We start from the raw sequence: 27,034 nt of genomic DNA, 5'->3' as shown, positions 1-27,034 counted from the left end.
CCACCTGATGGTTCACTCCCCATTTGGCCACAACAGCTGGAGCTGTGCTGATCCGAAGCCAGGAGCCAAGAGCTTCTTCCAGGTCTCCCATGTGGGTGCAGGGGCCCAAGGACTTGGGCCATCTTCCACTGCTTTCCCAGGCCATAGCAGAGAGCTGGATCAGAAGAGGAGCAACTGGGTCTCAAACCAGCATCCATATGGGATGCTGGCGCTTCAGGCCCGGGTGCTAACTCGCTGCACCACGGCGCTGGCCCCAAGTCAAAGGGATTTCTGAGTCCTCATAAGAGGGAAGGCCAGCTCAGGATGGCACCCTCTGCCAAAACCACCCATGGAAGAGCAAGACAGTGATTTCAGGAACTAACAAAACACAAAGTCGAAGACCCTAAGAAACCCTAGGAGAGACAGAAGGTTATCTCCCACAAGTGTGTATGTGTGTGCAGGGTGACCAGAGGTTAGAGAAATACTTCCACTTTACTCTAGCCTCTTACTTAAATGGACATTGGACAACTGCTTTGCCTTCTTTCAGAACCAAGCTACAGCAAATCAAACCGCAGGTGCTGTTGTTCTTGGGCTACTGCCAGGCTGAGATGGTGATAAAAGAAAAAAGGAAGAAAGAAGGTGCTCCCTGGATAGCTGCAGTGGAGTCGTCCTCAGTCCATTACTCCTTAGGCCCAGGGCTGGGATTACCATCAAGGGAGAGGTGCCTCCTCATAATTCTGCTGTGTTCTAAGCAGGTTTAAGCATGAGACTCTCAGAGGGCCCTGGGTGCCATGGCTGATGTGGCTTGGGACATCCACATCCCAAGTCAGAGTGCCTGGTTCAGGTCCCAGCTCTGCTTCAATTCCAGCTTTCTGTGAATGTGTTCGCCCTGAGACTCCAGCACTTGGGTCCCCAGCACTCACATGTGAGACCAGGATTGAGTTGCTGGCTCCTGGCTTCAGCCTTGGCCCAGCACCAGCTATCACAGGCATTTGAGGGAGTGGATCAGCAGAAAGAAGATCTCTCTCTCTTTTAAGTAATACAAATAAATAAAATTTAAAATGAGCCTCTGAAGAGCCACGTCTTCTGTTAGAGTGACAGCATACAGCAGTGCCTGGTGCTCAATGCCCTCCTCTCTCTCTAACACTGTAGAACTGACAGACATGGGCTGGTCTCTGACGCTGATCTAAAATGGTTGATAGCTCCAGGGAATATATACTCACAGCCCAAATAACAGCATATCTGGAGAACATCTTCCTGTCCCCCAAAATCAGTTCCCAGCTAAGTTGTATACATCTTGTGAAACAGTACATGTTCTGTATCAGAATGCCAAGAATTGAAAATAAACACCACAAATATCTTAGGGAGATAAAGGAAGGATGAGGTAAGCCTGGAGTCAAGGCACTTGGCAGTCACCTCCCGGCTGGTGCAGAGAGAACTGGAGACAGGTGGGCAGAGTCACCTAAGGGCCTGGAGCAGCAGTTTTAGGTTGTGAGAGCCTCATGCTCATAAACTGTGAGCTGCCTCCAGTTAGCAGTGAAATCAGCTACTAGGTCTCTCTCTGCTGAAGCCACTTGGAGTGAAACACTGATGGAGCTGCTTCTGGGCTCCAGTTGGATCTGGTATTCCTGCGTACCCACACGGCCAGGAAATCACTATGACCATACTAATAAACATTTCTAAAGGAAACCCCGTGTAACCCGGGTCTTGAAATTGAGGCTTTTTATCTTTCATTTCACTAAGTTTCTCAGCAAGATCCTAATGTTAAAATCTTGTATCTCAGTGTGGCACAGTGGTGACTAGACACGTTTGGTAATCCAAGGCCTGGTGATGTATTGCTACGTGACCATGAATAAATTATACCTCTCTGAGCCACCACACAAAATGAGAATACTTACAGCTACCTTGAAGTTACTGTGAGAATCAGAAGTCATAAACACAGGTTGTCTAGCTGTTATAGTAACTTTGGTTTAATTGCAATTGTTATTGTTCTAGAACTTACTTTAGGTAGAACTATCAGAAGCAGCTCTGATAATACCTGAGTAGTTTGAACTATTCATGATGATCCTTTTAAGGAATCATCTTCTTGATAATTCACTCACTCTGTATCTTTTCACATTAAAAGCAAAAGCAAAAATAAAAAATCCATACCCCCCATACACACACAGACACACACACACACACACACACACACAATGGGCTCGTGCTTCTGAGATTCTCCAAAAATTAGAATTTAAAAATTGCAGTCATTCAGGCTTAACCCATGGCCTTTTAAAAATTCTTGATCTTCACCAAATCTCTATTTCCTAAGGTCACTTTGTTAAATTTGTCCACATCTATTTGGGTCCATCTGTGTGTTCTCCAAAGATAGGGAGGACATTTTGTGCTTTTTTGGTCCCTAGCAGCACAGACTAAGAGTCCAAATCTTTCTAAAATCACAGCTGACTGCTGCAGTTTGGGCTCCTCCCAGAGGGACAGGCCACCTGCACAACTAAAGACATTATGGATGAATGGCTACTCAGCTGCCTATCAAGTGTTCTCTAATCCAAAATGAACAAAACTCTGCAATGCCAACAGAGAAATGAGATACACTCAGGCTTTAGTAATCACAGAGATTCAATACAATCTGCCAGCCCCTTTTATCTGTAGAATGTGGATAAACCAACAGATAGCGGGTCCTGGAAGAGTCTTCATCAGCCCAAATTTCAGCTATTCTTTTGCATTAATGACACTGCCTCTGAAGTAAAATCAGTTCCATGAATTCAATGAATGTACCTGTTAGTTTAATAAAGTTACACACTATTAGAAAGGGCCATGTGCCAGTGCCACGGCTCAGTAGACTAATCCTCCACTTGCGGCGCCGGCACCCCGGGTTCTAGTCCCGGTCGGGGCGCCGGATTCTGTCCCAGTTGCTCCTCTTCCAGGCCAGCTCTCTGCTGTGGCCTGGGAAGGCAGTGGAGGATGGCCCAAGTGCTTGGGCCCTGCACCTCCATGGGAGACCAGGAGGAAGCACCTGGCTCCTGGCTTCGGATCAGCGCAGTGCACGGGCTGCAATGCACTGGCTGTAGCAGCCACTTGGGGGGTGAACCAACGGAAGGAAGACCTTTCTGTCTCTCTCACTGTCTATAACTCTCTCTCTCTGTCTAACTCTGCCTGGCAAAAAAAAAAAAAAAAAAAAAAAAAAAAAAGCCATGTAATAACATAACATTTGGTAAGTAATTTGTGCTATTTTTTTTTTCCCAAAACACTTCCACATATACTGTCTTTTTTGGTCTTCATGCCATGCCGATGGGATGTGACAGAGCATGTACTGCTTGAATTTAAAGTTTTTTTTAAATACTTCATTTTTTTTGAAAGGGAGAGAAAAACGGGGGGATGGAGGGAGGAGGGGAAGAGAGAGAGAGATCTTCTATCTGTTGATTCACTCCTTAAAATGTACACCACAGCCAAAGCTGGGGCAAGCTGCAGGCAGGAGCCTGTAGCACAACCTGGGTCTCCCTTGTGGGTGTCAGGGACCTAAGTATTTGAGTCATCATCTGCTGCCTCCCAAGGCAGACATAAGTAGGAAGCTGGAACTGGAAGCAGAGCCAGGACTCAAACCTAGGCATTCAGATGAAAACTGGAAAACTCAGTCTCCGAAAAGTACACATGTGCAGTGTCAAGGAGGTGAGAAGCTAGCTTGGAATTGAGCTCTTGTTGACAACAATGATGATGAAGAGGAGAATGGGGGTGGTTGTCATTTACTGAGATCTTACCACGGCTGAACACTATGCTCAGTGTACATCTAATCTGACTTTTTATAACACGCATGTGAAACAAGCAACATATTCTTCATTTTGCAGATGACAAAACTGAGGCTCAGAGAGGTTAAGTAACTCATTTCCAGACAGCCATGTAGTAAAGAACAGGGTCAAAATTTAACCCAACATATAGCAGGTGTCTCTAGTAATAACAAATGAAATCAGAGTCCCTCAATTAGTCACAAAAACTCCTAGAGCAGAGATTTTACCCCTTTTTTCCTGCTTTGGCAATCTAGTGAAACTTGCATACCCTGTATCACATGACATTTTCAAGTGTAAAATATAAAGTACGTAGATTACAAAGAGCAAAACAACACAAAGGAACACTGATTGTCATAACCTATATTATTGTCTGATGTTTCATCAGTAATAAATCACTTTTTTATTTTTTTAACCTTTTTTTTTAAATTTTTTGACAGGCAGAGTGGACAGTGAGAGAGAGAGACAGAGAGAAAGGTCTTCCTTTGCTGTTGGTTCACCCTCCAATGGCCGCCACGGCCGGCACACTGCGCTGATCGGATGGCAGGAGCCAGGTACTTATCCTGGTCTCCCATGGGGTGCAGGGCCCAAGTACTCGGGCCATCCTCCACTGCACTCCCTGGCCACAGCAGAGAGCTGGCCTGGGAGAGGGGCAACTGGGAAAGAATCCGGCGCCCTGACCAGGATTAGAACCCAGTGTGCCGGTGCGGCAAGGCGGAGGATTAGCCTAGTGAGCCGCGGCGCTGGCCTTTTTAACTTTTATTTAATGAATACAAATTTCCAAAGTACAGCTTATGGATTACAATGCTCCCCCCTCCCCATAATTTCCCTCCCACCCGCAACCCTCCCTTTTCCCGCTCCCTCTCCCCTTCCATAAATCACTTTAAATAACAAAAAAAAAAAGAATTTAACTTTCTCTAATACTTGTCCTTTTATTGTGTGCCATGCTGTAGCTTCTTGTGTTGATATCTAGAGCCATATTTTTTTTAGAAAGCTTTTATTTAATAAATACAAATTATATAGGTACAGCTTTAGGAATATAGCAGTTCTTCCCCCCATACCCACCCTCCCACTCTCTCTCACATCCCATTATTCATTAAGATTCGTTTTTAACAACTCCTGTAGCAGTAGTTACGGTGCACTTGCTCCCCATGTAGGGCCTCTGTCCTTAATGAGTTATACTACGAAAATTAACAGTAAAACTTGTCTTCAAACTGTACTTTAAATTTTGTCTGTCTGTGTGGGTACACACTGTCAAAATCTTCAGTTAGTATAGAATTGGTCTTCTGTATATAAAGACAATTAAAAATGGATCTTAATGAAGAATGGGTTGGGAGAGGGAGTAGCAGGTGGGATGGGAGTGGGGGTGGGAGGGCGGGTATGCAGGAAGAATCACTATATTTCTAAAGCTGTACCTATGAAATCTGTATTTATTAAATAAAAGCTTTCTAAAAAATAAAACAAAAAAATGACACTCTTATTTATGACATCAGTGATCACCGAGGCTCTTGACATGAGCCGCCAAGGCTATGGGAAGCCTTTTGAGTCCACAAACTCCGTCAGTATTTAGACAAGGCCATAAGCAAAGTGGAAATTCTCGCTTCCCTTCAGAGAAAAGTACCTCCTCCTTTGATGGCCCCTTGTTTCCACTAGGATCTCACTCACAGAGATCCTTCATGTGGGTCATTTTCTTGCCACAGTGTCTTGAGTCATATCTTTCAAATACATATACATTAGAAAAGTTACTTGCATTAGAATACTCAGTGATGGAGATAAATCTATCTTGCAACATTAACTTGAGAATCAAAGACTGCAAAGGACAGAGAGAACACTCACCAGCCCTCAAGAAGGTTTATGTTAAACTCAATTAACCTACAATGCTGTGGAATAGAAATACCTTGGCATAAACGCAGCTGTCCGACAGCCTCATGAATGGACAATACTTATCGCACACAGGACACATGATGATATCTGTAGCTTGGCAGACTTCTTTACTGTAAAAGAGAACAGAAAAGGACTGCGTTTTGATGACACAAGACATTTTTCTCATTCAACTTCACTAAAATGTTTCACTGACAAATAAGATCCAATAGATAAAATCTTTGCCCTTGAAGCTTCTTACCTCTATCTGTTATTAATGTAAACAAGTTCCTGCACATTCCAATAATTTGATAAATCTACTTATTTATGAGGTTAAACTTTGGCTTTACATATTAATGAGTTAAATTCAAGAAAATATATGAAGCAAAACATTGGTTGTTCTACCCCAAATTACACCAAAGTCCTGCACAACATTTTATAGCTCTAAAGTAATTTCATATTGAATTATGGGAACAACAAGATATCTAAAAATGCCTGCCTTGATCTTTATGTGCATGATAAGTTAAAACTAATAATGGAGAAATAAATAAAATTGATCAGGGATTTTAGTCCTGGGAGAAAATGACATCTCATTAACCATTTCACCAGAAAGTAAAACACTTTTATATGTGGAAGGCTCAATCACTCTCTTTTACTTTTGTAATCACTTTTGAAAGGCACATTTATTATTTAAGATCATTTTACAGCTTTGCAATAAGATCTCTACAAATATATAATATTATATTCTGGTGAGAAAATCAAAGTAAAAAGTCATAGATATGGATCCATTCCCAAGGCACTAGCAAGATGGTGAGATGTCTTTCTAGCAAAAGTCTTTGTAAACACACATGATTCATAAAAAAGGATTGTTAGCCCACTATTTTGCAGTATTAATTGGAAGACAGATTTTTTATAAAGACAGAAAGAGCAACTTTTAGCCAGATGGTCCAAAGTAACACGTTTCATGGATGAATAGCAGCACAGATATTTATAAATGTAAATCTTGCCACCATGGTACCTGAAGAATACAGAACTAAGAGCAGGAGATGGAGAGAATCTAGTGAATTTCCTCTTCCAAATTTTTCCATGAGAGATTTGGAAAGAAGCTAGCATGAAGTGTGTCCAGAGTCTGTGAACATATCTACAGTGCAAATAGCCATCTTTAAATCTTAGCAAATGCAGGTCACCCAAGAGCTCCCTGTACCTGACTTGGCAGTGATCCAGAGTGGTGACTCCATACAAAAAGACAAACAGTCCAATGAAGGCAGCTGGGAAGAGCATGCCAGTGTACCAGCCCAGCCAGGCAAAATACAGCCCGATCTTCTCTCCAAAGTATCGCCTGTTTAAGACACAACAGCCTTGAAAGTTATAGTGAAGTATGTACAGTTAGCATTATAATACTTTGCATGGTCATTTTCCTTTGTAGTGGTATTTCTGGTCAATGGCAGACAAGGTAAGCTAAGAGAATGAAGCATTTGACCAAATCTAGGCAAAGGGCTTAAATTCCTTCTCCTATTATTCTATAGCAGAAATAGAATTACTCTTTCTATAAGAGAATATTCATATATTCACAAGCTGATTCTGTGAACACAGAAGGAACTGAAGGGATCACAGTGGGAAAAGGGAGATTGCATCAGGGACAACTGTCATTGTCCAGATAACAGGTGAGGGCAGCCAGAGTGGCAGAGGAGACACTGGGAGGCTGGGTTCTGGTTAGATTCTTGAGACATGGAAGAAGTGAAATATTTGAAACTTTTTTTTTTCTTTTAAAGACATGAGATTCTTAAGATGCTCCAAAATGTTATTCTACTCAAGGCTCAACTGTGATTTAAATTCCTCTTCCTTCTGGCCAACACAAGTGCCCCTGTTTTTCCAGGGTTCAGTTCTGCAGATACCTCCATAAGGGTGCTAACTCAAATCCCATCCTCTCCATGTTTCTGAGCCGCTGTAAACCTTTATGCATGGTCTCAATTTTTTCTTTCCAGCTGTCTCCATTACGTAGGACCTGTTTTCCTGAAGGAAACTCTGAGTCTCTCAAAGCCAGACATCATGGCTTTCATTTGTCACTGCCAACAGTATTTAGTACCATATGATAAAATCAATGAGTAATTCATACTTGTTGACTAATTGCAAAGTTTTAATCAATACCATCATGGATAGGATGTAGTTTACCTACAGCCATGAGCTGAAATTTCTAATCAATGTAATTCTATTATTTGGTACTGAGGCTGGGAAGAGAGGATTTTTAAAAAAAAAATTTTCCTTACTGTTTATCATTGAGCCTGGATAAAGGAAAATGATATCATCTCAGAAAATATTTTCTAGTCACCTCGATCATCTGGATCATTAGTTATCAACCAAAGAATGGGGCACAATTCATCAATGTCCTTGGAACATTGTTGTAAACATTTGGTAGCAAGGTCACAAGGGCTCTGGTAGGAACAAGACCTCCCACAGGAACGAAGTATAAAGTGAGTTGTGGTTTTTGTTTCTCTCTTCTGGGCTTACTTCTTAGGGACTGAGTATAAGTGAAACACAGCCAGTTAGTCTAGGAAATGAGACATGACGTTCCCTCTAATGAGGAATCCATGAAGTGTGGATTGTTTTTACCCAATCTCAATAACCAGTCTTCAAATAAATAATGAGATGCCAGAGCACAATGCTGCCATGGCAGAAGGTTGGGAAGAGACAGATGGTCCAAAGAAACATACATTTTCACTGCACAGTTATCATAGGTTAAAAGCTTATATACTTTCAAACTGCAGATTAAAACAATTTTAATGGTTATTGGTTTTAAACAAAAATTAAAATGATCTTGAAATGTATTGGAGTTAAAGTACCACATAGGTCCTATTTGCATAACACAGGTTGAGTATCCCTTATCTGAAATGTTTGGATTTTAGAGTTATTCTAGTTCTATTTGAAGTATTTGCATATATACAATGAGATACCTTGAGGATAGGATCCAAGTCTAAAACACAGAACTTATTTATGTTTCATATATACCTTATCCACATAGGCTGAAAGTAGTTTTACAGAATATTTTTGGTGTACCTGCATTTTGATTGTAACCTGTCATGTGAGGCCAGGAGTGGAATTTTCCACTTGTGGCATCATGTTGGTGCTCAAAAAAATTTCAGATTTTTAGCATTCTGAATTTTGGATTTCTGGATTAGGGATGCTCAACCTGTACTAAGTGATATTTTATTTTGTTACTAGTATAGGTAAGCAATGTTATCTCTCTCTAGGACGACTTGTCAGTAACAGTAACACGGGTGATCTGCTCTGTACTGAGTCTTGTGGGAGACCTGAGTGGTCTCCTATGTCCCTTCCTGGGCCCCTCTCTAAGACCCTTTGCAGGGAAATACTATCCTCATCAGAGAGAGAGCTGATTTACCAAAAACAACCAATGTCCTTTGATAAATTACTCTTCTGGTAAGCAGCCAGATTTGAGCTACAGCCATGAACTTCCCATCTTTTTTTTCTCCACTGCTGGCTTCTCTCAGCTGATGGTCTGCCCTCATCATTCTGTGTAAGCTTGATTATATTTGCCGCTGGTCAGAAACTCACCTTACAAGATCCAGAGGCTGGTATTTATACCACACGCCCCAGGAAGCCCAGCACTCATAGAGTAGATGTCGGTGGTTTACTGCTCCGTGGGTTCGAATGGAGTTTTTACTTCTGTAACTTCCCTGGGACAAAAACACCACTGCCAGTGAGGTAGTACCAACAAAAGCCACAAGGGAATGCTGATAGTATTAGTCTCTAAGGGCAGAGTAGCAATAGCGGTGATAGCAGAAGAAAAGTGATTCTAAGTGATTTTTTTTTTAAAAGGGAGGGCAGTTTACTGAGTAATTCTGGACACTGCCTTGCTGCTGATATTGTCCAGTAAAAAGCTCAAGGTTGCTAAATTGAGGCAAGTTTGAACTGAGTTCAAATTCAGTTCTTGGACAAGACTCCTTAGTGTTCTGAGGCGTGGTTTCCTAATCCATAATGGAACTAATATTATCTGCCTCATTGGGCTTTTTCTGCACTTAGGATTAATCAAGTGCCTGGCTCAGAAGCCAGGCCCTACTTCTTTCAAGAGACGGCAGTTAATCAACTCACAACTGTAACCTTTACACACAGCCTTAGCTACAAGAAAATCCCAGAATGTAGAAGTTGGAAGTCATTGCAGAATTTTAACAATCCAAATCAAATTCAATCTACTAAATAAACAAATGAGGGTCAGAGAGAGGTGCACGCTTTTTGGAGGTCAGTGGGTAGCAATGCTAGATTCACAAAAAGAAAAGGTGCTTTCTGGAGGCAAACTAATTATACTGACCTGAGAATACCTTTCCTAATGGAAAGAGCACAACTCACAGTGTGATACAGAGAAGACTTAACCTTTCTCTAGACCTCTATTTACATGTTTAACACGAAACAAGGGCGACGATAGCTGCTCTGCCTTCCTCTGAAGGCTGCCAGGAGGTTAAATAACATAATAAGGTTAAACAGAGTAAAAAGTCAAGAGAACAATGGAATTTTTATTGTTGTTGCTATTACTAATTTGGAATTGTTTGTTCTTACAGGACACAGGGCTTTACTGAGATATGAAAGTCATAGAGAAGACTGTGAATTATTCTGCGGGGCTTTGTAGTTGTATCTGTCAGGCACCCTCATGCCTACTCACCCACTCCCCTGAGCAGACACTTCTGCCCACCTCCCATTGCTCAGACACAGCTCCTTCTTTGGGCAAGGACTGGGAGTGGGAGGATACAGTGCAATCCATTTCTGGGCAAAGCCAACTAACCACTGCAGAAAGCTATATGATGCTTTGGGAGAAATCTCTCTTCAGAGTTCAAAAATACATGTGTGTGGCTCTAGCAAACCTTTGTGTCAGAATGTTTGCTTCTGTTGTTCTAAAAGGAGCATTCTGAAAGAATTTCCGTACAGTCTGTAAATACAGTCTCAGATCACAGCTTTCAGTTTTCCTAATAAGGTTTTTTTTTTTTAATAGCATTTTTTTTATTTGACAGTTAGAGTTACAGACAGTGAGAGAGACAGAGCGAAAGGTCTTCTTTCTGTTGGTTCACTCCCCAAATGACCGCCATGGCTGGCGCTGCGTCAATCCAAAGCCAGGAGCCAGGTGCTTCTCCTGGTCTCCCATGGGGTGCAGGGCCCAAGCACTTGGGCCATCCTCCACTGCTTTCCTGGGCCACAGCAGAGAGCTGGACTGGAAGAGAAGCAACCGGGACTAGAACCTGGCGCCCATATGGGACGCTGGCACCGCAGGCGGAGGATTAACCTATTGAGCCATGGCGCCGCCCCCCCTAATAAGGTTTTAAGAATTCTGCTTCTCTTTTTATATCCTGTTGTGTTTAAAATCAAGAGAACACTGTAAGCTGAAGAAAAATATGTTTGGGGGAAGATTTGGATTTGCCGCTTATGTAGAATCTGAAGTGTTCTCCAAAGTTTACCAGGAAATTGTTGGGAATGTTTCTAACAGAAGACTGTACTAAGATCACTCTAACAGTTTCCTCTTGGCTAGTATGTGAGATCCCAGAGAGCATGTACCTTTGTAGTTTATGCAGCATACCATGCCTAGTGCAGAGCAGGGGCTCAAACAATTAAAATAATAATAATCTCCCAATAATTAGGAGAATTATATTCCTGAAAACCTACATATAGAAGAATAATTGCTTAAACATCCCAAGACCCAGTGGAGAAATAGATTTAAGTGTAATCACAGTCATACTTATGAAGTCATTACTCATGACGAAGACCATGTTGGAAATAAGGAGAAAGTCGACATTTGTATATCTTACAATGCTGAGTACGATACTATTAACTTTCACTTATCACCCTTTGGGTAGCCAAAGACCTTGCAACATGGCTTCCTCCCACTTTTTTAAGGACTAGCTTTAAATTTGTTTTTGGCTACAACTACTGACTTCAAGAATATTTTCCTCTTGTATCTGGTGCCTCATGCAAATTTTCAATGGCTTTTTAATTTTATGATTTAGATTCCTTAAGCTGTTCCTCTAAACTCATGAGTGACTGTTCATTTAAGAATTCTTGCAAATACTTAAATAAAAAGATATAAATCAATATGGAGGGAGAAATGTAAGAAAATCCCCCCCTAATTACCTGTTGAACCAGTTGGATTCATTCTGAACTGTTCCCACAATTTCAAAGAATGGCTCTCCCTAGAAGATTATTATGGTCACAAGAAGTTGCAAGAAAAGTAAGGAGAAAAGACAGCAAAATACCTCGTGCAAGGGAAATGCAGCTTCATAGGAGCCATTGGTGAGCAAACGATTCAGACCTAGAACAAGAAGTCAGTCCCAGTGATGCTGAGTTTGAAATCTCACAATGTTCACAACTAATACAAAGTGGTTCTTTTTGGAAAGAAGGATCTAGGCTTGCAAAAATGATTCAGATTCACATGGGGACATCAGCAGTTTAGGAAGAAAGCTTTGCTATCTGCTAGAAAATAGGGATCTGGGGCTAGGATATCTGGTTCTTCTATTCTTTTTAATTAAAATATCTAATCATCAAAGGTTAAATATATTCAAGGTATATACACGTACTTTATGCAATGATTATCATTGCCCAGTTAATTAAGACATCCATCAGCACTCCAGCTGTGCTTTAGGCCCCCAGAACGTGCTAGTTTTATAACTGAAATGTTGTACCTGTTCACCAACATGTCCTTGTTTCTCCTATCCCCCAGACCACAGCAACTTTCATTTGATGCTCTGCTTCTAAAAATCCAACATTTTTACATTCCATGTATAAGTTTATCCAGTTTTTATCTTTTTGTGTCTGACTTATTTCAGTAAGCATGACGTCCTCCAAGTTCATCCATGTTATCACAAAACCTCCTAGGATTTCCTTTTTATGGTTGAATAATATATATAGATTTTTTTAAGGATTTATTTATTTATTTGAAAGGCAGAGTAACAGAGAGGGAAGGAGAGAGGAAGGGAGGGAGGGGGAGAGAGAGAGAGAAATCTTCATCTGCTGGTTCACTCCCCAAATAGTCTCAATGGCTAGGGCTGGGCTAGACTGGAGCCAGGGGCTTCATCTGGGTCTCCCATGTGTGCAGGGATCTAAGAACTTGTGCCACCTTCCACTGCTTTCAAAGGCACATTAGCAGGAAGCTGGACTAAAGTGGAGCAGTTGGGACTTGAACCACCACCCATATGGGATACAGGTGCAGCAGGTGGTGGCTTTACCCACTACATCACAGCACTGGCCTGGCTGAATAATATTCCATTCAACACATGCACCACAATTTCTTTACCTATACATTTATCAGTGGATACTTAATTTATTTCCATATCTTGGCTACCACGATAAATATGGGAGTGCAAACATCTTTTTAGGAAACTGATTTTATTTCCCTTGAGTATGTACCCAGACATGTGATTCCTGGATTATATGATAATTCTATTTTTTTATTTTCTGAGGTACTCCCATATTATTTTACATAATGGCTGTATACAATTTTCATTCCCACTGACAGTTGACAAGGATTTCCTTTTCTCCACATTCTCTCCAACACTTGGTATGCTCAGTTTTTTAAATTAAATTTCAAACATTTTAATAAGCAGCACAATGATATCTCATTCTGCTTTTCATTTGCATTTCCCTAATGACTAATAGTATTGAAAATTTTCTAGTGTGTTTGTCTGCCATCTGAATATATTCTTGAAATATTTTTTCAAATTTCATATTAATTTTTTATCACCGAGTATCCAGTGTTCTTTAAAAGAGAGTACTTCAAAGTTTATGGAAAAATGGAACTGAATTATTAAAATTGGCTGCAAAAAATTTCAAAACCCATATATAGCTTTTTACAGTAATACACATTTCTATAAGCTTTTTGAAATACCTTGCATATTTCAGGTATATGCCCTTCATTAGACGTGCTTTGGAGGTTTTCTTCCTCCTAGTATATGGCTTCTTTTTTCATCCTCTGAAATACATCTTTTAAAGAATGAAGCTTTACTTGTGAAGAAGTCCCAATTATCCTTTTCTATTATGGATTATGCTTTTAGGGTCATATATAAGATATCTCTTATGCAAAATCAAAGATTTTTCTCCTAGGATCTTTGTAGTATTAAGTTTTAAAGGTCTGCTACCCATCTGAATTAATTTTTTACATATGGATTATCTCAGTATCATTTGTTGAAAACAATCAGTCCTTTATTCACTAAATTGCATTTGAGCTTTCATTAAAAATCAATTATCCATTTATATGTGGATATACCACTGGATTCTCTATCATGTTCCACTGATCTATTGCTAGACCAATACCACATGTCTTGATTACAGCTGGTTTACAAGAATTCTTGAAAACAGGCAGTATCAGCCCTCTATTCTGCTATTTTCTAAAGTTGTTTTGTCTATTCTATCCATTTATTATGAACTTTTGAATACACTTAATTTTCTCTCTCTCTCCTGGGAGTTTGATTTGGATCGCATTTGATCTTTAGATCAATTTGAAGAACACTGGCATTTTAATAATATTGAGGATTCTGAGGGATAATATTGATATTCTGAGGGATATCTCACCATTTACTTATTCTTAAATTTCTCTCAGCAATGTTTTGTAGTTTGTTTTCTTCAAGTCTTAATCATCTGGCATATTTATTCCTAAGTATTTTACATTTTTGATGCATTTTAAATAGTACTTTTTTAAAAGATCTGTTTCTCTGTGTTACTGGTTTATGAAAATGCAATTGAATTTTTATATCAGTCTTGGCTCTTGCAACCTAGTTAAACTAACTTATTAGTTCCAGTAGCCTTTTGTAGTCATTGGAATTTCTACATGGATGATTATATTGTCTTATAATTTGAACAGTTTTACTTCTTTTCCAATATGGATGCCTTTTATTTACTTACTTTTGTCTTATAAGTGACTAGTAAAATAATACAAATGTTAAGAGTAGGCACAGGGCCGCCGCTGTGGCTCAAAAGGCTAATCCTCCACCTGCGGCGACGTCAGCACCCCAGGTTCTAGTCCCGGTCGGGGCGCCGGATTCTGGCCTGGTTGTTCCTCTTCCAGTCCAGCTCTCTGCTGTGGCCCAGGAGGGCAGTGGAGGATGGCCCAAGTGCTTGGGCCCTGCACCTGCATGGGAGACCAGGAGGAAGCACCTGGTTCCTGGCTTCAGATTGGTGCAGCGCGCTGGCCACAATGCGCCTGCTGTAGCGGCCACTTCGGGGATGAACCAACGGAAAAAGGAAGACCTTTCTCTCTGCCTCTCTCTCTCTAACTTTGCCTGTCCAAAAAAAGAAAGAAAAAAAAAAGAGTAGGCACATAAGGGGACTTCAAAAAGTTTGTAGAAAATAGAATTTAAAATAGGTTTATTTTGGTGTATAATGTTTCTGAAATGTGTGTCTATGAGGGGGTCTTCAAAAATGAAAAAAGAAAAAATTTACATACATAATCCAGAGAGGCTTGAGCAAGTCTGTATTAAAAAAAATCACTAATCACTTTTAATAACACAAATGAACATTTGGAAGCACCCTGTGTTGTCCTATTTACCATCTTAGGGGAAAGCATTCAGTCCTTTGCCATTAAATATGTCAACTATAAGTATTTCATAGATGTATTTAATAACATTCACAAAGATAGTTTCTATTCATAGTTTGCAGACTTTTTATCCGGAGTAGATGTCAGACTTTGTCAAATACTTTTTCCACATCTATAGAGATCATGTCGTTTTTAGTGCGCTAAAATGATGAATTATTCTGGTTGACTTTCAAATGTTAAGCCAATTTTGCAGTCCTGGATAAATCCTATTTGGTCATAATATATTATCCTTTTTATATTTTGCTGGGTTTGATTTGCTGAACTAGTCTTGAAGTCTACTGATATGTACTTTTCTAGTATTCTTTACCTGGTTTTGGTATCCAGGGAATGTTGCTCTCATAGGATAAGGCAGGAAGTATTCTCCATCCTTCAGTTTGTGAAAGCCTTTCATAGAATTAGTATTACTTCTTAAATCATTGATAGAATTCACTAATGAAGTCTATACTGGACTTTTATTTGTGAGAATATTTTGAAGCACAAATTCATTACAGACTACACAGTTCTCACTGAATGAGTTTAGACTGTGTCAAGGAATTCTCACATTTCATTAAGTTGTCAAATTTATTGACATAACATTATCCATAACAGTTCTTTATTATCCTTTCAATATCCGTGGTGATAGTACTTCTATTATTCCTGGTAATTTGAAAATTTGTGTTTTCTCTATTTTTGTTCATGTGACTAGCCTGCCTAGAAGTTTGTATTTGTTTTCTATCAGTGTTTAACAAATTACAAGAAATGTAGTAGCTTGAAAAATACCCATTGTTGTCTCAGTTTCTGATGGTGAGAGTCTAGGTATTATTTAGCTGATTATCTGTTTAGGGTTTCACAAAGCTGAAATCAAATTTTTTAAAGATATATTTGAAAATATATCTTAAAATAAATTGAAAATCTGAGTTAGAGAGAGACAGAGACAGAGACAGAGACAGAGAGATCTTCCATTTGCTGGTTCACTCCCAAGATGGCTGCAACTGTCAAGGCCGGACCAGGCCAAAGCCATGAGATAGGAGTTTCTTCCAAGTCTCCCACTTGGATGCAGGGGCCCAAGCACTTGGACCATCTTTGCTGCTTTTCCCAGGCCATTAGCAGGGAGCAGGGTGAGAAGTGGAGCAGCCAGGGCACAAATTGGTGTCCATATGGGGTGCCAGCCTTGCAGGTAGTAGCTTTATCTGCTTTGGCACAATGTCGGTGAACTCACTTTTGACCTGACTGCATTCTCACCTAGAGATCCTCCTAAGGAATGCTCCATTTCCAAGCTTCTTTAGTAGTTGCAGGTTTTGTTTATTTTGCAGATACAGAATCTATGGAAGTTTTTTCTTTAAAATTAGCAACAAAGATTCAGTTGCTTTGAGACTTTGAGCTCAGAGAAGGATCAGACTCTCCTTTTTAAAGATTTATTTATATATTTGAAAGGAAGAGTTACAGAGAGGCAGAGAGAGAGAGAGAGAGAGAGAGAGAGAACATGCAAGAGAGAGACAGAGACAGAGGTCTTCCATCTGCTGGTTCTTTCCCCAGATGGCTGCAACAGCCAAAGCCTTGCCAATCTGAAGCTGGGAGCCAGGAGCTTCTTCTGGGTCTCCCATGTGGGTGCAAGAGCCCAAGTATTTGGGCCATCTTCTACTGCTTTCCCAGGCCATAGAAGAGAGCTGTATTGGAAGTAGAGCAGCTGGGTCTTGAACCAGTTATTATATGGGATACCGGTGCCCATATGGGATGCTGGTGCTGCAGGTGGCAGTTTTACCCACTACACTATAGCACCAGCTCCAGACTCTCTTTTAATAGGCTTAGCTGATAAGGCCAGGTTCACTGAGGATAATTTCTCTTTAGACTAAGTCAAAGTCAAATTGATTAAGGATCTTAATTACATATGCAAAATCTCTTCAGCATGGCCATATAACATGTCATAGTCACAGTAGTAATAATTATCATTCCTACTCTTGGTTGTAAACCATATGTTCCAACCACATTCAAGGTGAACAGATTACACAAGACCATGACTTGTTAGTAAGTCATCCTGGGGTGTACCCACCACTAGTTTTACTCATTTCATAGATACTCCCCAACTGCCACCACCAAGAACCAGATTTTTGTTACAGTGGTTTTCTGTATTATCTTTTGCTCTAATTTTCACTATTTCCTTTAGTCTACAGACTGTCAATTTCTTTTCCTTTTCTAGTTCCTTAAGGTGGAAGATGAGGCTGTTAATCAGGGACATCTTTCTTGTATAGACATATCATGTGATGCTGTAGATTTCCAAGGACTGCTTTAGCAGCATTGCACACTTTTTGATATACTGTGCTTTTATCTTCATTCAGTAAAACATACTTTCTAATTTCCATTTTGGTTTCTTTTTTTTTTTTTTTTGGCCAATGAGTTATCAGTAAAGAACTTAATTTAAATAATTCTTACTTTCCCAGAGTTCTTATCCTATTGACTCAAATGTAATAACACTGTAGTTAAAAAAAAAAAAAACAACTTTCTGTGATTTGAACCCTTTTGAATTTATTGTCTTGTTTTTTGTTCCCCAATATTGTTGTTTGATAGGCTCTACATGCATTTCAAAAGAATGAGTTTCTGTTGTTGTTCAGTGGTGTGGTCTGAAAAGGCAATTAGATCAATTTCATTGATAATGCTGTGCAGGTCTTCTAAATCTTACTGATTTTCTACTTGTTAATTGCTGAGAAAGTGATAGTGAAATTTTGATTATAATTGTAGATGTGTCTTTCTCATTGCAATTCTACTAGTTTTACCTTCATATGGTTTGAAACTCTGCCGTTGAGTGCACAAATGTTTAGAATTGTTATAGCCTCAAGATGAATTAACTCCTTTATAATTAAAAATGGTCTTTATTCCTGTATTATTCTTTGGTCTGAAATCTACATTTAAACAAATTTATCCATTAAAACTTCCTTTTGATTAGTGCTAATATTCTCTTTTTTCCCATCATTTTATTTTTAACCCATCTGTATCTTTATATTAAAGTACATTTCTTCTGGTCTCTCATGCGGGTGCAGGGCCCAAGGACTTGGGCCATCCTCCACTGCACTCCTGGGCCACAGCAGAGAGCTGGATGGAAGAGGGGCAACCGGGACAGAATCCGGCGCCCCGACTGGGACTAGAACCCAGTGTGCTGGCGCCACAGGTTGAGGATTAGCCAAGGGAGCCGCGGCGCTGGCCTTAGTACATTTCTTATAGGTGGTAAAAAGTTGGGTTTTGCTTTTTATTCCATGTATCAATCTCTGACTTTTGAATTGAGGTATTTAGACCATTAACATTCAGTGTAATTACTGATTGGTTTAGGTTTAAGTCTCTGATCTCACTATACATTTTCTGTTTGTCCCTTCTTTTTTCTGCTTTATTTTGGATTAATTTTTTATGATTAATTTTTTTCTTTGTTGGCTTATTAGCTATAACTCTGTGCTTTTGCTATTTTGTTTTTTATTTATAACATACATATTTAATTTATCACAGTTTTCTTCCATATGAAAAGATATCCACTGCATATGTAGTTATGTAGTGTAAGAACCTTGTGTTATTATGCCTCTTTACTCCCTCATGGCATTTATATTATTGTCATCATGTATTTTTACTTTTATACACATTTTAAGACAATGTTATTTTTGTTTATAAACTCTTATCTATTCAAGAGGTTTAAATAATATGGAATGTATATATTTCTTCTAGGAGGATTGCCTTTAACATACCTTGAGGTTGAAGTCTGCTGGTGATGAATTCTTTCAGTTTTTGTATATCTAAGAGAAGTCTCTATTTACCCCATTTTGGTAGAATTTTTTGCTGGGTGTAGCATTTTAGGTTGACTTAATTGTTTTTGTTTTAGTGCTTAAAGATGTTACTCCATTGTAATCTGATTGTTTTCAGTGAGAAATCTGCTGTGAAGTTGTCCTTGTGCCATGGTATGTTTCATGTTGTTCCTTTCTTGTTTCTTTGAATATTTTTCTCTTTATTACAGATTTTGACCAAGCTGATTATGTATGCCTTGGTTTTAATTTCTTCATATTGCACTTAGTGTTTACTGAACTTACTTGGTCTAGGGTTTATGGTTTTCTCTGAATTTGGAAAATCTTCCATAATTATTTCTTCAAATATTTACTGTTTTAATACCCATGTTTGCTATTTCTATTTTTTTTAAGATTTATTTGTTTCTTTGAAAGTCAGAGTTATACAGAGAGGAGATGCAGAGAGAGAGGTCTTCTGTCCAATGATTCACTCCCCAGATGGCAGCTCCGGCCGGAGCTGCGATGATCCAAAGCCAGGAGCCAGGAGCCAGGAGCTTCTTCCAGGTCTCCCACGCAGGTGCATGGGCCCAAGGACTTGGGCCATCTTCTACTGCTTTCCCAGGCCATAGCAGAGAGCTGGATTGGAAGTGGAGCAGCCGGGACTAGAAATGGAGCCCATATGGGATGCCGGCGCTTCAGGCCAGGGCGTTAACCTGCTGCGCCACAGCGCCGGTCCCCCATGTTTGCTATTTCTAACATCTATAAAAATTCTGGGTAGGTTTTTGATTAATGGATTTTTCTTCTTTTTGTTTGCCTGGTAATATTGGTTAGATATCAAATATGGTGATTTTTCTTGTTAACATAAATACCGTGTTTGCATCAATAGATTCTTGAGGTTTGTTCTGAGACACAGTAAGTCACTTTAAGAGTGTGATCCATTTTGGTCTTGCTTTCTACATGTGGTAGGTGGGACTTGTTTAGTGTAAGGCTAAGGAAAGGCTTTCTAAGTCCTCCACTCATTGCCCTGTGGATTATGACATGTCCCAGTTTCACTAGAAATCCTTTTGTAGGACTCTTTCTCTTGCTTTGGATGGTTTCCTGACCTGTGAGCAATGAACAGTACTCAAGCACTGAATGCTTGAGAATGATCCTCTGTAGATTTTCTTTTTTCTTTCTTTCTTTTCTTTTTTTTTTTTTTTTTAACAGGCAGAGTGGACAGTGAGAGAGAGACACAGAGAGAAAGGTCTTCCTTTGCCGTTGGTTCACCCTCCAATGGCTGCCACGGCCGGCGCGCTGCGGCCGGCGCACCACACTGATCCGATGGCAGGAGCCAGGTACTTATCTTGGTCTCCCATGGGGTGCAGGACCCAAGTACTTGTGCCATCCTCCACTGCACTCCCTGGCCACAGCAGAGAGCTGTCCTGGAAGAGGGGCAACCGGGACAGAATCCGGTGCCCCGACCGGGACTAGAACTTGGTGTGCTGGCGCTGCAAGGTGGAGGATTAGCCTAGTGAGCCATGGCGCCGGCTCCTCTGTAGATTTTCAAAGTTCTGTGTCTCCACATCTGCCTGCTTTCTGGTACTCTGTTCTGTGAATTTGCTTCCTTGGTCTCCCTGGACTCTAAGAAACATCTTTTCAATTCAGGTACCTTTCTTGTATTCTTTCTCCCTGTGCTGCTGACTAGTCATTATCCCAATGTAGTAAGATGGGGCAATTATAGGAATCACCTATTTTATTTTCTTTCAGAATCTCCACTTTTGGTTTGCCCAATGTTTTTCCTTTTTTGGATTATTTCATGTAGAAGAATAAACCTTGTACCTGTTACTCCAGTTGGTCAGAATGGAATTTTAATGTGTTGTTCCTCTGCAGATCAAGAATTGTACTACTTCTTAAAATATATCTCAAAGATGATGATTGTATCAGATGATTTATATGGAGAATGCTTTTTACTAACTTCATGTTCTGATCAAAATCCAGGAGTTCAGCCTAACTTGAAATGACACATGCACTGATCCATTTTTTAATGATTGAGGGTAAATAAACATTTAGATACTTCTCATCAAAGTAACCCATTAATGTGCTAAAGCTGCTTGACATTAACATTGCATATTTCGGAAAAACACTTGGAATACAAATATCCATAAGGCTTTAGATTTTGTCTAGCACACACGAGGCATTCAATAAATGCTTTTGAAAGAAATGAATAAATTATTGATTTTCTGGAAGGCTAGAGTCTCTATTGAGAATTACACATATCTCATTAATATCTTCAAACATACCAAATAACAGGAAAAAATAAGATTCATAGGGACTTTGTAAGAAATGCTGATGATGACCTTTGTAATTCTATCATAACATCAAAATCCTGAAAATTGAGAAAGTACTAATTTAAATCAATTTCAAATTTATTGTGTGCACCCACTGTTGAATAAATCTTTATTGAGCTATTAACTGCTATATTTTCAAAGTGAGTTTCACCAGGTTTGACTGTCACTGTTTTAATAGATTCAGAGTGAAATTGAAAAGCTTACATAGTGGCAATATACATTCCACTAAAGCACCATATAAATCATGTCTTCAAATAAACATATTTGTGTTATTTCTAAACAATGTTGGCTCATGCAAGAAGCAGCTTTCAGAACAAGTTTGAGGCAGAAAATAACATTGGGTAAACATTGATTCTATCAAGTTAAAATTTTCTACTAACATTATTTCTTTTCTTTATGCAACTAAAGGTGACAATGAAATATTGGGTCAACAGGCTATTTGCAATTTTACTCCATAGTTTTTCAGCAGAATGCCTGATCCTGGGTTAATAATAGTCTGTGATTATTTCTAATTAGACACATTTCAAGTTTATAATTACCAATTTTCTAAGTACTGAAGTTCTTGAATAGAACCCTCCTTCTCCTTTCATCAATTGAGAGAATATTATACAAAGCCTCTTTCTGACTAGCAAATATAATACACTTTCTCAACTCCTTTATAATATTTAAAATACATCACTGTCTCTGTCTTTCCTTTGTGTCCTCTTGAGGAGTTGTGAAAACAGCTACATACTGAGAGACAGAAATCAGGTACATTAACCGTGGCATGGTCTCATTGTGCAGTTTTTGATGGTGTAAGAACGCTGATGATGAGACATTAATCATGTTTAAAAGATCTTCAATTCAATTGAAAATGCACTTTTTGGGGGCTGGTGCTGTGGTGCAGCAGGTTAACGCCCTAGCCTGAAGCACCGGCATCACACATGGGCGCCGGTTCAAGACCCGACTGCCTCTCTTCCGATCCAACTCTCTGCTATGGCCTGGGAAAGCAGTGGAAGATGGCCCAAGTGCTTGGGCCCCTGCACCCGCTTGGGAGACCCAGAAGAGGCTCCTGGCTCCTGGCTTCGTATTGGCATAGCTCCAGTCGTTGTTGCCAATTGGGAAGTAAACCATCGGATGGAAGACCTCTCTCTCTCTGCCTCTCCTCTGTGTAACTCTGACTTTCAAATAAATAAATAAATCCTTTTTAAAAAAAGAAAATGCACTTTTTGAGCTCCAATGCATATGCCAGACACTGTGCTAGGTATTGATGATGCAAAGATGAATAAGGTACTTATTTACTGTTCAGGAGCTTATTATTTAGACTAACAGTTTTCAGTGGCACATTTTTAACACATTTGTGTGTTACAATGAGCTGTGAGGGTGCTAAAAATACTAACAAAATTAGTGAAGAATTTCTTTTTCAGTTATTTGCATTTTATGAAATAATCTAGAATAGCTACTGTTATGGTTTTACTTTCACTAACTTTTTATCTAGTATGTTCATGACACAATATTAACTGAAAAAAGTGTGATAAAAAAGTAGGTACAGAGTATCTCAGGTCTATTAAAAATCCTATGAATGAATAAGGAATATGAGAAAAAGTAATATGGCAATATTTAAATTATTTATATCAAACATTTAAAGTGGTTTCTCCTTAGGTGGTAGGTTTTAATAATGTCATTGAAAGTACGACAATAAGAGTTGTGAAATATTTAATTACCCAATAAACATTCTAAAAATAATTGCCATGGGGATTCAGAAGAGGGAAGGGTTCCTACAGGCTGGAATTATCACAATGACTTTATGGATCAGATGTGTCTCAAGTATGGTTGATTGTTGCAGAGAATATTGGATGAGCTCAATTACAACTCCATCAAAGTCAAGAAGGACTTAAATCAGGTTTGATTTCACTATACCCACCTACAATGATTCTCACTAAACATAGTTATGTTGATATACTCATATCTGGGCTAAATAACTACCTATTTCCCTTATCATAGGTTAATTTATGCAGTTCAGAATAAAGGTAGGATTTTTTTGGCAGCCTCATTATGCTAGTGACTCACACTGAGCTTGCATTCAACTCAGCTCTCAGATCTGTTCCTTTCATGATGCTGTTGAGTAACATTTTTCCCACACTTACCAGGGTAGTAGTTTTGCTGAATTTGAGTGTGTAGGATTTTACATTTACAAACTATTAAATGCCATCTTGCTGGATATGGTTGAGATCTGTGGATATTTTAGGCTCCTGATTCCAATGGCTAACACAATACAACCCTCCAGCATCATCCTGCTAGAAATCTTGATGCGTAGGCCATTCAGGCTATGTGCCAGTTATCAATTTATTATCTCACGACTCCAGATGTAATGTCATTGCCTGCTTTGCAGTGACGGAGCTGTATCTTGCAAACACTTACCCTTTACCAGGAGGTAAATGCTACGCTGTGTCAGTAGAAGGCACTGGTGGAACAATGGAAGGAGCACAGCACGCTCCTCTGACTGGGCTTCTGCCATCCCCAGCCCCAATGGTGTGGTGCACCTGGCACTTTCACAAAGTAACGTATCTTGGTATCCCCTTTAGTGGCTTCACAGAGTAGTGCTACTGGTATAGAATTTCCAATGAATGACTCCTTGAAACCCTTTCAAGAATGCAGATTCCCAGTGAGTTCTTAGAAAACTACTCTGCCATGGGACACCCCTTCCAATAGGATGTGGATCTCTGTCTCGTCTGGTAGAGCCTTCCTAGGGCTTGCTGGCTGCTCCTAATATCTGGATTCTTCTGTGTTCTTCTTCTTACCTTTGGCTTTCCAATCCTCCATTACTCTGATTTTCTATCATAGTCAATTATTTGTATTAAACATACTCTATTCAAATTATATGTTGCCTCCTGTCTAGACCTGGAGTAATAGAGGTCATTGTTCAAACTTGAAAAAATCTTGGTAAAATGGTGATAATAGCAAATCTACCTAAACCTTCTTGATACATAATAACCTATTTAATAAGGCAGGCCATTTGTTAATATAATATGGAAAGGTTCTCATAATAGCACCTAAACTATACATTGTGGAAGATGTTTAATGCGGGGAATGATTATTTGGAGAATTTACTTAAGTGTGACAGCTCATCTCTGAAACTACAGCTGCTTCTATCTGGAACTCCCTACCCCTGGATCTTCCCAGGCTGGCTCTGCATCATTCAGGTCTCAGTAAAAACTGGAGCTTCTCAGTTAAGCCTCCCCTGACTTCCCAGTTTCAGCAGACTCAACTTCACCCTTTTGCAGGTTGTCTCCATATCATCACCCAGCTAATTTCTTCTTATTACTTATTTGTTTATTGCATGCACAAACTTTTTAAACATAAATTTCAGGCTATACAGAACTATGATCATCCACCTAGCTCAGTGCCTGGCACACAATGGATATTCCAGAAATATCTGTTGAACTGAGAGAATTTGTCCATGATCCTAGATAAGTGTAATGACAAACTTTTAAAGAAGATACCAGGTACTTCAAAAAGTTCATGGAGAGTGGAATTAAAAAAATAAATTTACTTCAGCACAAAGATGTTTTGAAATCTATGCAAGGGAAGAATCTTCAAGAAGTTCATGAAAATGTGTATCATGAGAAAACCTAAGCAAGGGTTTCAAAAAATTTTGCAGCAAAATATATTTATCTTTAATTTCATTTCCATAGGTTTCTTGACACACTCTCGTATTCAAGGACATTATGAAGATTTTATACTTGTTAGTTATCTGATAAGGGTGTAGTCAGAGGTTCAATAAATGGTAAGCATTTCTAGAATTGATATGAGCTTAACGAAACAATAGGAAGACATCTGAAATCCCCAAATACCAACTTTAGCCTTTATCCAATAGACTACTTACCAATTTTGTTTTTTCCTTCTTCATACTTTATTCTTTGTAAAATATGATGCACGATTCTACTTCTCGTGGCATTGTTGAAGAAAGTGTCTTTGTTGTGTATGATGAAGCTGCACACACAGTAAAAACAGAAACTGAGAATTAGTTGGAGGTGAGGAATCTGATCTTTGCCATAATTTGGTGGTGCTATGACTTAAAAGTCATATAGGGTGTGTCTGGAACAGCATAAGATTACCACGAAACCACAACCAGAGCCATAGGCTTCACAAATCTGTGTAGTTTTTGTTCTCAGAATCTTGAGCATTAACATCATTATGTTAGGATGGAGATGGAGCTAAATAAAACTAACAGACTTCAAAATAAACTAACAGCAAGTCTACTCTCATGGCCTGTGTTTTCTTAGTAAGGTCATTAGACAAATTCAACTAAAATTTCATTTTGTTTTTATCTCCTCTTCTGTTGTATTCCACCCCCTCCTGAGTCATAACCAGGTGGTTTTCAGTTTTAAGATTTGAAATTGGCTTGAGTGGTGGATTTAGGTAATGAGCTCTGAGCTGGCTCAGAGGTAAGGTGAGAAACCAGACTCGGTCCTTTCCTTACCTAAGTTCTTTCATGGATGAGTAGATTTTATTCTTAGCCAGCAGCCCAGATAATCTCCGGAGTCTGTGAAGGGTACACGCATGCATGTTCACACACATACTCACACACCATAACACTGGGCTTTCCAGCAGGTGTTCCTACCCTACTGAGAGGTTGGCCAGGTAACAGAACTTCCAGGGCCACAAAATCCATCATTAAGTGACTATGTTTTCCCTTCTCAGAAATGTGATAAATGGTGAAAAATAAGGGTACAACTACTTTATAAAACTTATCAACTTACCAACCTTTGATTGGGTGCCTTTTATAAGTTAAACACCACAAAAAGCAATATAAATGTTGGTAGCCATCACCTCCAAAACACAGCTTGGAAGTCACTTCCTCCAACAAATCTCTCTACCTCTTCAACTACATTCTCATCTCCCCAAAATTCAAGGTTACCTCTTCCATGCTATTTCATAACTTAAAACCGTATAAATTTCCTGACCATTCCGTAGTGTTATCCATTTGTTCAATAAGATGTTTATTTTACTCCATAAGGTACTGACCATAATATGGTAAACAAAACATATGCCCTTGCTTTTGAGAAGCTTACAAACTCATGGGGAAGGAGGTGAACATGATCCTGTGCCAGAGAAGGGCAGCATCAACCTCCCTTTTAATTCATTTCCCCCACCTAAGACTGAGCTCAATCAGGACAAAGGCTGAATCTGAGCTTCTGCAGTCACAGGATCCAGTGAGTGGCTGGTATGCAGGTACCTGACGGTTGAGGAGATGGACATTGGGGGAACTGCTGTTTCATATTTTTCTTCAAGTAGATTGATTCTCAGGACTTGTTCAAATTGAGAGAGGAAGCATAAAAGTGGCCCAGGAGAGGGGTGGGTCAGGTGTTGGGTTTGATGTGGGAATGGGCTGGGAATGTGAGTTTGGGACAACACACAAAGAAGAGAAAGGCATGAGATTACAGCGACAACAAGCAAATCATGTGAACAGGTTCCTTGAAGAAGTATTTTCTTCTCATTTTTACCTCTTTGGAAGTCTCTCACAGAATATTGCTCTCAGAGAAGTCACTCAACTTGGTGGATGAGAGAGAAATGCTATTTGGGTAAAAGAGGAAGCTGCAGCATTTATCTTACATTTTCTGAAAATATGTACATCAAAGAGGAAGGAGAGAAAGCGCAGTTACGTTGAATAGAGTCCTTTTCTGTTTTATCCTCCTTTGCTTTTTCACTTTATTTGAGATAGGCCATTACATTTTAATACCAAATAAAGATGTCATAAAGAACCAGACAACAAATAAAAAAGCCCAT

General features: G+C 39.4%; 1 protein-coding gene across 4 annotated transcripts in view; it reads right to left on the bottom strand.

Moving 5' to 3' along the window:
• ANO4 (anoctamin 4) overlaps nt 1-27,034 on the bottom strand; it is a 561,131-nt gene that overhangs the window by 90,685 nt on the left and 443,412 nt on the right. For all 4 annotated transcript variants that reach the window (XM_008256958.4, XM_070052753.1, XM_008256960.4 and 1 more), the window contains 5 exons: nt 25,131-25,237; nt 11,870-11,925; nt 9,189-9,310; nt 6,823-6,957; nt 5,656-5,752 (listed from right to left, as the gene is read on the bottom strand). In XM_008256958.4, coding sequence (XP_008255180.1) covers nt 5,656-5,752; nt 6,823-6,957; nt 9,189-9,310; nt 11,870-11,925; nt 25,131-25,237 — 517 coding nt within the window. The remainder of the gene's footprint in view (nt 1-5,655; nt 5,753-6,822; nt 6,958-9,188; nt 9,311-11,869; nt 11,926-25,130; nt 25,238-27,034) is intronic.

The sequence above is a fragment of the Oryctolagus cuniculus genome, chromosome 11, assembly GCF_964237555.1.
Source record: "Oryctolagus cuniculus chromosome 11, mOryCun1.1, whole genome shotgun sequence".
NCBI classification, from domain to species: domain Eukaryota; kingdom Metazoa; phylum Chordata; class Mammalia; order Lagomorpha; family Leporidae; genus Oryctolagus; species Oryctolagus cuniculus.
This window is presented reverse-complemented; position numbering and strand designations above follow the sequence as displayed.